Here is a 12,533-nt window from a genome sequence, read left to right as displayed (position 1 = left end):
TATTGTTTTTCCCAGCTAACAGAATTTTGTTACAAGTACGTTCTCCAAATATTCAGTGTTGGTTATAGGAACATAAAAATATTCCAGTTTTCTTGATGTTAGAGGAACGTTTTTAAAAGGTATGATGTTTCTCAAATGTTCTTTCAACTTAATTTTGATTTAAAATTCAAAGTTCTAGGAACATTGATTTGTAACATTCAAAGAACATAAAAATTTCCAGTTTCATGTTAGTAGAATGTTATTTAAAGGTTAATATGATGTTCCGGCAACACTCAATCATTCAAACAAACACCTGCTGTGAACAAGTGCTGAAAGAAACACACAAACTACAAATTTCTTCAGTCATAGTCTCATATGTACTGAAGATACAAGACTTTAAATCTCTAAAGATCTGAATAAACAACTCCATAAACAGCATTACAAAGATTTACTTACAGTATTACTCTCATTTTAACTTATTATTTTCTTCCCATATATAGCTCAATTCCAAAAGTAAGTAAAATAACATAAAACTGTCATTGATGCTAGTTTAAAGCTAGCTTAGTCTGTTATTAAAACTAACATTTTGATCTGCTTTTTCAGCGCAGAAACGTTTCCTGAAAACACCTGCAATTTCTGCAAAAAACAGCTAGTTAGTATAGGTCAAGGGTCAAGAGCCCAACTAAATCAAGAACTGATCTCCATGATGGTGACTTTATGATGGAAACGTTTTCAACAAGAGGTCAACATCTAAACCTCTCTCAGTAAGAACAAAATGATTTAATTCTCAATTATATATTTTGTAGAGGTGTGACAGAAATAAAGTCAATCTGGTTAGTAATGCTGTAAGTGAAGCTTGTAATGCTGTTTGTGAAGATGATTAATCAGATGTTGAGAGATTTAAAGTCTTGTATCTTCAGTTCTAAGGCTGTGGCTAAAGAAAGTTGTAGTTTGTATTCTTATTTCTCTTTCAGTGCTTGTCCACAGCAAGTGTTTGAATGATTGAATGTTTCTGAAACATCACACTAACCTTTAATAAACATTCTACTAACATTAATGAAACTGGACATTTTTATGATATGATGTTTTCTCAATGTAAGTGTTTATCTTTTTTTTGTCTTTCAATTTACTATTATATAAATGAATCATAAACTCTTTCACTGAAAGCATTATGTCTATATGTACTAGGGTTGGGCGATGTCCCTTAAATTGGCAGTTGACGATGTTTACAGTAAAACATCGGGATGGACGATGATATCGTCGGGGGGGGGGGGGGGGGGTTATTTTTCGTTATTATATAATTATTATTCGTTATTTTACTTCATTACTTTATTTATTTTATTTCCCAACTAATGACTCATCCGCGATTTCCAATAGGTTGCACGTAAGGGGGAAAAAAAGTAGCATCCTTACAGTTAAGAAGAGTTGTGCACTTTTTCATATATTTTTAATATATCTTTTTACATAAATATTTTTATTCTCCTTAAAAACTATAATTTTGTCATCCGGGCTTTCCAATAGGTTGCACGTGAGAAAAAAAAAAGTAGCGTCCTTCCACTTAAAGAGTTGATACAATGGCGTTGGTATTGGTTGCTAAAAAGGGTACTACTTCACCTATATGGCAACTTTTTGGATTTAGACCTGATGAGAGTGGGCAGCCAAGGGACCTGGCTGAAGCTGTGTGCAAGATCTGCTCATGTGTGATCCGCGCAAAAGATGGGCAGACGACCAATCTTCATGACCACTTGCGTGTTCGCCATCCAGCAGAATATGCCACCTTGCCTGCATGTGCTGGACCTAGCAAAAAAGCTAGCCAGGGTCAGCAGACAATAACTGGGGCTTTTGCAAAAGGCACTAAATATAAAACCGACAGTAACAGATGGAGGCAGTTGACAGATGCGCTAATTTGCTTCCTGGCCAAAGAAATGGTTTTGTTCAATACAGTGGAGAAACCATTGTTCAAGACCATGCTGCATACCTTTGATAAACAGTATGAGCTGCCAGGTCGAAAAAATTTCTCAAAGACGGCTATCCCAAACCTTTTCAACGAGGTTAGAAGTAACATCACGAAAGAGCTGGGTGATGTAGAATATTTGGCCCTGACAACAGACATGTGGTCCAGCTGTAATATGATGCCCTACATGTCAATGACAGTGCATTATGTAAATAAAGAGTGGACACTGTAGTCCAAATGCTTACAAACTTGTTTCATGCCCGAAAGCCATACAGCAGATAATTTGGAAGAAGCACTGCGCGAGGCATTTAATGACTGGAAACTACAAGAGAAACAAATTGCCTGTATTACTACCGACAATGGGGCGAATATTGTTGCAGACATCCGGCAGTTGAAATGGCCATGGTTAAGTTGCTTTGGGCACAACTTGAACCTGGCCATAAACAACTCGCTTGCGCAACAGAGGGCCAGCACAGACCGAGCTTTCGTGGTTTGCCGGGCGTTTTCGAACAGCTGGCTAAGGCGACGTGAACTGCAGAAAGCACAAGTGGAAATGAAACTCCCTGAGCACTCACTGATCACGGTAATTTTTAAAACAGTTATCTAACAACGAACAAATTATTTAAAAACTATTTAAAAAAAATACATTATTGTTTAAATTATTTAATATGTATTTTATTATTTACTAGGTCTTTACTGACAGGACTGTGCAACATGATGGGGCTCAAAACAGCAAATGGTGGAGAGAATGCTGGAGCAGGAGCAAGCCATCAAACGTGTGTTTGCCCCAGACAAAAGCCGCCGCCCACTCCCCCAGCTGACATGGCAAGACATAACTGTTCTGGAATCTGTGAATAACGTGCTGAAGCCAGTAGCGGACTTCACAGACATTCTCTCTGGAGAAAATTACGTAACAGTGTCCTCACTGCTGCCCATGTTGGCCCATTTAGAAGGTGTCCTGGAGGAGTCAGGTGATGATTCTAAACTGACAGCCGACCTGAAGCGTGTCATCCTGGAGCAGATGGAGGCAGATATGGTGATGACACCATCCAGAGGATGATGCGTAAAGCAACACTGCTTGACCCAAGGTACCGAGGGGACCATATGAAACCTCCCGAACTTCATTCTACAAATTCTGAAATAATGGAAGAGACTGTGAGAGAGATTGATCTGTCGCTGCCAAGGCCAACACCAGGTCCCTTACATGCTGGAAAAGATGGAGAGGAACCAGATGCCGGCGTCGCCACCGTGCCTAAGAAAAAAAAAGTGGTCTTTAGGCAGCCTTCTTGCGAAGAGAGCAGCCACAGCAACGCTTACTGATGAGTAAAAGGTCGAGTCAGAAATCTATGTAACAATGAGCACGATCTCCCGAGACACTACAATAGGATACTAATAATTCATTAATAAGGCCTGTTTTCTTGTACAAAATTTAAAATAAATGTACAGTGTTTAACATGTAAAAAAAAGACAAGATTCTAACAATGTCAAGATCAAATGCCTCACACCATATTTTCACATACTCAGAGATCAGAGATCAAAAGATCTTACTGAGAATTACAGAGATTTAGATCATGATGTTTTACAGTTTCGTTTGAGGTTACCATTGTGGAGATCAGTGTTTGCTTTAGTTGTGCTCCTGACCCTTGATTTATGAACTTTAAGTTTTGTTTGATTGTTATAGCAACATTTATGTTGATGTGTAAGTGATTATGGCTATAATCTTAGAGTTATAATATAAAAGTTTATAATATATTAGACTGATCTAAAATGTTGCTAGAATCATTTGGAGTTTTGTTATGAAATTTCTTGTTATAGACTTCACTCTATAAGGGAAAATTGGATTAAAAAAAACATAAGGATTAAAACAGTTTTGGTTCTAAATATTTTGAGCTTTGGTGTCAGTAACACTCAAATAAAGACATCAACATTCAGCATATTGAACCTCAACAATGGTGACAATCAAAAGATTCATTATGCAATGCATGCTGGGTACTAGCACAGGACAAAACTCGTCCATGACTACCAGAATGCATTGCGGCATGAGGAAATTCTGAATTGTCCACTTATTTTCTTGAATTCTTATTATGTCTTGTATATCTGCTTAGGTCATAAGTTTTTAATAGCATGTTTATTTGATCTGTTTATTTATTTTGTGGATTGTCACCATTGTTGTGATTCATACACTGATTCTTGATGTGTCTGTCTAAATGTCAAAAATACATATGTCTATCAATTTAAATGTCTTTCATGGCTAAGTAGTGTTCGTTATTTTACTGTAGAATTAATGTCCAGTCCAAGAAACTACTTTATCAATCTATAAGCAACGATGTCAGTCAAAATATTTTTTTACCCAAGAAACAAAAAAAACAAATCTTATGTTGAAAAGTCACAGTACAGGAGGCCAACTTATGTAAACACTGATCTCCATTATGGTAGTGAAAAACACCTAAACCTCTGTAATTCTCAATAAGATCTTCTATATAAATCTGACAGAAATAAAGTCAGTCTGGTTAGTAATGTGAAGCTGGTGAAGCTGTTTTAGGAGTTGTTTAATCAGATCTTGAGAGATTTGATGAATTATTTTACTTCAGTTGATTTCATCTAAGGCTGTGGCTGAAGTCAGTTGTAGTAGTTCTTGTGTTTCTCTTTCCTTCGGTGATTCTGTTTGTTAACAGCAGCTGTTCATCACTAATGCTCAATCACAGAATTATCTCATTAACTTCACTGATTCAGTGTTACTCTAACACTCTGTAGTGTGCACACATTATAAGTGTTCATTTAAAACTGAGGATTTTGTTGTGGGGTTTAAAGGGTTAAATATTTAAGATAAAGAAAAAACAGCATGAAACATAATTTAACAGTAATAAACTGTAATTAATTTACAGGAAACAAACTGTAGAAAAACAGCTATTTACTGGCAACTGTGCTGGAGAAAAAAAACAACAATATACTGTAAAACGTAAAAGTCAGATTTATCAAATGAATTCGTTAATTTGTCTAACTGAACATCCATAGAAAAAAAGTTATGCAAAGTCATCCACTGATAAAGAGAGTAAATACTGAACTCAGCTGTATTAATGTGTGTTTGCACAAGAGAGATCTGTTAGTTTAATGTAGTTTTGTGGTTCACCATTGTGCTGGAGAGTAGAGCCTGTGCTTCAGTCAATGATGAGACACAAACAATGATCTTCTGCTGCTTTATATAAAGACAGTAAATGTGGAGTCACTGATGCAGTGGTGATCTCTGTGTTAAGTATTTCAGCACATACATGTGTGTTACAGCTGACGATGAACTGCAGTGATTTGAGTAAAAGTCATGCATTTAGTTACTTTACTACACATGAAGTGTTTGCAGTTTTAAATTAAGAAATATTCCTTCTCAGTCGACTCAAATGTAATGAGTTCATAGTACTAACATCGTATGAATGCTAGTTTTTAAACTCGAACTGTTTGAAGCAGTGGGAGTGGAGTTAATTTTAATGTTAGAATTATGGTAAAACACTGTAAAAAAAAAAAAAAAAAAAAAACAGTTGTAAATTAATGGTTGAGAGCTATAATTTAAGAGTACTTTACTGGCACCCCTGCTGCCAGTAAATTACTGTTATTTAAAGGCACAGATTTTACAGTGCAAAATTTACTTAGATTTTTAATAATTTATTTTATGGTATTCAAAGATTTTATAAAAGTAGCATAGTTATTTATTATGGTGGTATTTTCAAAAGTTGTTCTTAGAGTGTACTGCTAACCATGTAACATCACAAGCTAGTGTTTCACAAGAGTGACTCAAATGACAGATGTTCTTACTGATAAAAGTTCAGCTGAAGATGCAAGTGATTCATCAATTTTATACTGTTTCTTCAATATCCTGTCAAAAATAACACAAACGCCAGTAAATAAATAAATAATAAAGGAAGCAGGCATCAAGTATTGCCAAGAATTTCTGAATTAATTTCTTCTTTAACTCAAAGGAGGAGCCTGAGAAACTGACAAATATAAAGAGTGTTTGTGTCAGACTGAAGAACACAAACGTTGAGTTACTAGTTTATTATTAATTTACCTCACATAAAAAAAAGAAGAAAAAAAAAGCCACAAACAACAATAATCTGTTATTTATGTTTGCTTTCTTCAAGATTTAAAGAGAAAATACTAGCAAATCTCTTCAGTGATCTTCTGAGGAAAGATTGAGAAGATGGCAGTAAGTTCAATCACAATTATAACAACTCTTTTTACATTTATTCCAAATGTCAGTGTGGTTTGATCATTATGAATGAGGATGATGATGAGTCGTGTCTCTCTGTAGATGAAGGTGTTTGCTGTGGCTCTGCTCTCTGTTTTAATGGGGCTTATGGTGTCCATTTCTGATGGATTCCAACCAGTCGACTGTTCTGAACTTTATAAATCAGGAGAAACAGTCAGTGGGATCTACTCCATCTATCCAGCAGGTGACGTTCCTGTCTGGGTTTACTGTGAGATGATCTCAGATGGGAAAGATGAAGACAACGGAGGATGGACGGTACGAATGTGACTTTAGATAATTAAACACACATCAGAACATTCATTATGAATCATAACTTCTACATAAACCAATCACAGGTGATTCAGAGGAGAATGGATGGCAGTGTGAATTTCTATCGGGCATGGAATCAGTACAAGAGAGGATTTGGGAATGTGCAGGGAGAATACTGGCTGGGTAAAATCTGTGTGTGTGTGTGTGTGTTTGGTTGAACGTGTTCTTCATGTGTGTGTGTGTGTGTGGATGTTCATGTCCAGTGTTTGGTTGAACGTGTTCTTCATGTGTGTGTTTGTGTGGAGGTTCATGTCCAGTGTTTGGTTGAACGTGTTCTTCATGTGTGTGTGTGTGTGTGTGGATGTTCATGTCCAGTGTTTGGTTGAACGTGTTCTTCATGTGTGTGTGTGTGTGTGGATGTTCGTGTCCAGTGTTTGGTTGAACGTGTTCTTCATGTGTGTGTGTGGATGTTCATGTCCAGTGTTTGGTTGAACGTGTTCTTCATGTGTGTGTGTGTGTGTGTGGATGTTCATGTCCAGTGTTTGGTTGAACGTGTTCTTCATGTGTGTGTGTGTGTGTGGATGTTCGTGTCCAGTGTTTGGTTGAACGTGTTCTTCATGTGTGTGTGTGTGTGTGGATGTTCGTGTCCAGTGTTTGGTTGAACGTGTTCTTCATGTGTGTGTGTTTGTGTGGATGTTCATATCCAGTGTTTGGTTGAACGTGTTCTTCATGTGTGTGTGTGTGTGTGGATGTTCGTGTCCAGTGTTTGGTTGAATGTGTTCTTCATGTGTGTGTGTTTGTGTGGATGTTCATGTCCAGTGTTTGGTTGAAGGTGTTCTTCATGTGTGTGTGTGTGTGTGTGGATGTTCATGTCCAGTGTTTGGTTGAGCGTGTTCTTCATGTGTGTGTGTGTGTGTGTGTGGATGTTCATCTTCAGTGTTTGGTTGAACGTGTTCTTCATGTGTGTGTGTGTGTGGATGTTCATGTCCAGTGTTTGGTTGAACGTGTTCTTCATGTGTGTGTGTGTGTGTGTGTGTGTGGATGTTCATGTCCAGTGTTTGGTTGAGCGTGTTCTTCATGTGTGTGTGTGTGTGTGTGGATGTTCATCTTCAGTGTTTGGTTGAACGTGTTCTTCATGTGTGTGTGTGTGTGGATGTTCATGTCCAGTGTTTGGTTGAAGGTGTTCTTCATGTGTGTGTGTGTGTGGATGTTCATGTCCAGTGTTTGGTTGAGCGTGTTCTTCATGTGTGTGTGTGTGTGTGTGTGGATGTTCATCTTCAGTGTTTGGTTGAACGTGTTCTTCATGTGTGTGTGTGTGTGGATGTTCATGTCCAGTGTTTGGTTGAGCGTGTTCTTCATGTGTGTGTGTGTGTGTGTGTGGATGTTCATGTCCAGTGTTTGGTTGAACGTGTTCTTCATGTGTGTGTGTGTGTGTGGATGTTCATGTCCAGTGTTTGGTTGAAGGTGTTCTTCATGTGTGTGTGTGTGTGTGTGGATGTTCATGTCCAGTGTTTGGTTGAGCGTGTTCTTCATGTGTGTGTGTGTGTGTGTGTGTGGATGTTCATCTTCAGTGTTTGGTTGAACGTGTTCTTCATGTGTGTGTGTGTGTGGATGTTCATGTCCAGTGTTTGGTTGAACGTGTTCTTCATGTGTGTGTTTGTGTGGATGTTCATGTCCAGTGTTTGGTTGAACGTGTTCTTCATGTGTGTGTGTGTGTGTGTGTGTGTGTGTGTGTGGATGTTCATGTCCAGTGTTTGGTTGAACGTGTTCTTCATGTGTGTGTGTGTGTGTGTGTGTGTGTGGATGTTCATGTCCAGTGTTTGGTTGAATGTGTTCTTCATGTGTGTGTTTGTGTGGATGTTCATCTTCAGTGTTTGGTTGAACGTGTTCTTCATGTGTGTGTTTGTGTGGATGTTCATGTCCAGTGTTTGGTTGAGCGTGTTCTTCATGTGTGTGTGTGTGTGTGTGGATGTTCACGTCCAGTGTTTGGTTGAATGTGTTCTTCATGTGTGTGTGTGTGTGTAGATGTTCACGTCCAGTGTTTGGTTGAACGTGTTCTTCATGTGTGTGTTTGTGTGGATGTTCATGTCCAGTGTTTGGTTGAAGGTGTTCTTCATGTGTGTGTGTGTGTAGATGTTCACGTCCAGTGTTTGGTTGAACGTGTTCTTCATGTGTGTGTTTGTGTGGATGTTCATGTCCAGTGTTTGGTTGAAGGTGTTCTTCATGTGTGTGTGTGTGTGTAGATGTTCACGTCCAGTGTTTGGTTGAAGGTGTTCTTCATGTGTGTGTTTGTGTGGATGTTCATGTCCAGTGTTTGGTTGAAGGTGTTCTTCCTGTGTGTGTGTGTGTGTGGATGTTCATGTCCAGTGTTTGGTTGAAGGTGTTCTTCATGTGTGTGTGTGTAGATGTTCACGTCCAGTGTTTGGTTGAAGGTGTTCTTCATGTGTGTGTTTGTGTGGATGTTCATGTCCAGTGTTTGGTTGAAGGTGTTCTTCATGTGTGTGTGTGTGTAGATGTTCACGTCCAGTGTTTGGTTGAACGTGTTCTTCATGTGTGTGTTTGTGTGGATGTTCATGTCCAGTGTTTGGTTGAAGGTGTTCTTCATGTGTGTGTGTGTGTGTAGATGTTCACGTCCAGTGTTTGGTTGAACGTGTTCTTCATGTGTGTGTTTGTGTGGATGTTCATGTCCAGTGTTTGGTTGAAGGTGTTCTTCATGTGTGTGTTTGTGTGGATGTTCATGTCCAGTGTTTGGTTGAAGGTGTTCTTCCTGTGTGTGTGTGTGTGTGGATGTTCATGTCCAGTGTTTGGTTGAAGGTGTTCTTCATGTGTGTGTGTGTAGATGTTCACGTCCAGTGTTTGGTTGAAGGTGTTCTTCATGTTTGTGTGTGTGTGGATGTTCATGTCCAGTGTTTGGTTGAATGTGTTCTTCATGTCTGTGTGTGTGTGTGTGTGTGTGGATATTCATGTCCAGTGTTTGGTTGAGCGTGTTCTTCATGTGTGTGTGTGTGTGTGTGTGTGTGTGGATGTTCATGTCCAGTGTTTGGTTGAGCGTGTTCTTCATGTGTGTGTGTGTGTGTGTGTGGATGTTCATGTCCAGTGTTTGGTTGAGCGTGTTCTTCATGTGTGTGTATGATCAGGGCTGGAGAACATGTACCAGATGACACGCTACAGGAGTTACATGCTGAGAGTGGATCTGGAGGACTTTAAAGCAAATAAAGTTTTCGCTCTGTACTCCTCTTTCTCTGTGGGTCCTGAAGCTTATGGATATAAACTGAATGTTTCAGGCTTCAAGAATGGAGGAGCAGGTAGGACACTTTCATTTAAGTGTGGTGTGTAATGTATTACTAATAACTAATTACTGTAATTTAATTACCTTGAAAAAAAAGTGATCACTCTTAAAGGGATAGTTCACCCAAAAATGAAAATTCTGTGTGAATAAACCAGCTGTAAATATGTATGTAAATATTATGTAATTTCTTGGTTAACTTCGGTTAGCTTTAGGTAAGAGCCTGTTACCAACACAGTCCAATCAGAATTTAATTCATTTAATTAATAAAACGTTGATAAATGTAAATGACTGGACCTAACTGACAATATAAGCAACAGAGTATGCACAGGAAGCAATGTCAATTTTATACAAATGAAATTAATTTCATTTGAGATATTTTCCTAAATGATGCTCTTCCTCTTTGCAGGCGACTCTTTATCTTTTCATAATGGACAGAAGTTCACCACCTTAGACAAAGACCAAGATGTCCGTGCAGGTAACTGTGCCAAACTTCGTCTCGGGGCATTTTGGTACAAAGACTGCCTGGAGACAAACCCTAACGGTGTGTACATACGGGGTGAAGATGGCACTCATTTCGCTATTGGAAATGTTTGGTTAAAATGGAAGAAAAATAATGTTGGTATGAAATTCATCTGCATGAAGATCAGACGTGTGTCATAGAAACATCACTGTGCTTCTCAGAAATCAACAACAGAACAATCATATTAATGATTAAGGGTTTCATCTTCTCTATTAAATGTGTAACTGTAGTAAATCATGTAGGAATATCACTCTCATAAACACAAAGCACTGTTAATAAATTGTTCTTTGTTCTGGGTCACTTCTTTTAATGTACAACTGAAATGAATCAACAAATTATACATTTGTAATAAACTCCTGCATTGAAAGCATGTCTGATGTGTTCACATTCACAACAAACACCAGAAACACTCAATTGGAAATTCAATGGAACCACATCATCGCAAAATTTCATTATAATCTTTTTTATTTATTTTCATATAAAAAATCTGATTGATTGCACTTCTGGCACAACTAGGGCTGTGTCCAAAATTGCATGTTCCCTTGAGTATGCTCTTATTTTGATAAGTATTTTGAATAAGTAATTACATGACAGCTGGAAAAAAAGTATGTTCTGTACGTAAGGGATAATCAATGGCTAGCTGTGCATTAAAGGATCTTAATGCATGACATCGAGGCAAGGAACCACCCGATGCAAAGCATCCCACTTCAGCAACAGAAGGCATTATTGAGTATATCAATAAAAAATGCTTTTAACAAGGTTAAGTTATATTCTTGCAAAACACTGCAATATACACTGTAACAAATTATTCACTTTATTTACTCAATAAAATTGTTTCAAATTTTACATCCAATATTAATAATTAAATTTAACACATTAGAATAAATTAGAAATAATCAAATTAGATGCTTACAAGTAACCATTCAAAATGAGTAGAATAACATGAAAAAGTAAAATTTACACAAAAATATTGATTTAAATGAAAACAAACAAACAAAAATTGGATATATAAGGGCCCAAAGGGGTTGCCTACCTCTGCCTAATGGGTAAGTCAGGCTCTACTACTGCATAACATAGTATTCCTGTAGCTCAAGTGGTAGAGCATTGCATTAGCAAGTGCAATGTTGGAGCTTCAAATCCCAGGGAACACATATTTGGAGAAAATTGTTAGCCTGAATGTGATGTTTGTCACTTTGCATAAAAGCATTTGCTAAAATGCATTAATTTAATTTTAATTTAACATGTATATAAATAAGTATATATAACAATCAAAGTAGTCATGGATATTTTCATAATCCATTTAGATCCAAGGTTATCCTAATAAGACTTTTGTAAGTCAGTTTTGACAGTTTTTTTATCTCTATTTTCATGATCAAATAATGTGCACTATATATGCACAAAAACTGCACAGCTCTGTTCTCTACTGTATGTAAGTAAGTTCAGACTTATATTTACATGCATGCAAAATGAGGTTTACAAGACAAACTTTTCAATGTTACACAAACAAGGGAAGAAAATGCTTAACACAAGTGTTGCATCTGTTGAAGGGAAACATTTCTCTTACACTTCAAGCACTTATTTAATACCTCACTAGTGTGTTGGGAATATGTGCTGCATGTACAAATCTGGGTATTTGAAGATGAATTTAATCTAGATTTAGATCTTCTGTATTGATATTTAAATGAAAGTTTCAATATTTACAATTTTAGAACATGTTTTGTGATTTCTTACTGGTTTCTGCCTCTCATTCTACTGTCCTGAGAATTACAGGTGCATCACAATATTTGATCAAACAGTTATAAGGACTGCCATATACTTCCATTCAAAAATAATAAAAACAAGAAGAACAAGGACAACATAGTTGAAAAGTAGCAATTCGGGGCCAATGCACTGCAGCAAAGCAAACAGATTGTGTCTTCAGGTTTAACTTGCATTTTATTTGCCTCCAAAATATGGGTTTCTGTAATGTAAATTTCTTCTTTAATCCGATGAGGAACCTGAGAATCTGATAGATATAAAGAGTGTTTGTGTCAGACTGAAGAACACAAACGGTGAGACCTGCTTTATTCTTCATTTACATCACAACTAATTCAGACATTTATACAACTTTCAGAAAATATTTTTTTTGTCTAGATAAATCAGATCTCTGTTGTGATCTACTGAGGAGAGATTGAGGAGATGGCAGTAAGTTCATCACTGACTCTACAGAAATGTTTTCAGCTTCATTTTAGTGTGATGTTCATCTCTTTCCACCCGAAGTGCACACACAGAGCAGTGAACAGAC

At 37.3% G+C, this 12,533-nt stretch overlaps 1 protein-coding gene across 1 annotated transcript; it reads left to right on the top strand.

The window, feature by feature from the left end:
- The first annotated feature begins 5,484 nt into the window (after positions 1–5,484).
- Positions 5,485–10,616, top strand: LOC132144218 (microfibril-associated glycoprotein 4-like). Its single transcript, XM_059555008.1, has 6 exons — positions 5,485–5,962; positions 6,064–6,128; positions 6,234–6,446; positions 6,527–6,623; positions 9,578–9,745; positions 10,136–10,616. The coding sequence occupies exons 2-6, from the start codon at positions 6,123–6,125 to the stop codon at positions 10,387–10,389; spliced, it is 738 nt and encodes a 245-aa protein (XP_059410991.1). The 5' UTR covers positions 5,485–5,962; positions 6,064–6,122; the 3' UTR covers positions 10,390–10,616.
- The last annotated feature ends 1,917 nt before the right edge of the window (positions 10,617–12,533 follow it).

Source organism: Carassius carassius, chromosome 7 (assembly GCF_963082965.1).
Source record: "Carassius carassius chromosome 7, fCarCar2.1, whole genome shotgun sequence".
Lineage (NCBI taxonomy): Eukaryota > Metazoa > Chordata > Actinopteri > Cypriniformes > Cyprinidae > Carassius > Carassius carassius.
This window is presented reverse-complemented; position numbering and strand designations above follow the sequence as displayed.

Coding starts and splice junctions, on each gene's coding strand:
- LOC132144218 (XM_059555008.1), top strand. Junction 6,447..6,526: donor AAGACAACGGAGGATGGACG/GTACGAATGTGA, acceptor AACCAATCACAG/GTGATTCAGAGGAGAATGGA. Junction 9,746..10,135: donor CTTCAAGAATGGAGGAGCAG/GTAGGACACTTT, acceptor TCCTCTTTGCAG/GCGACTCTTTATCTTTTCAT.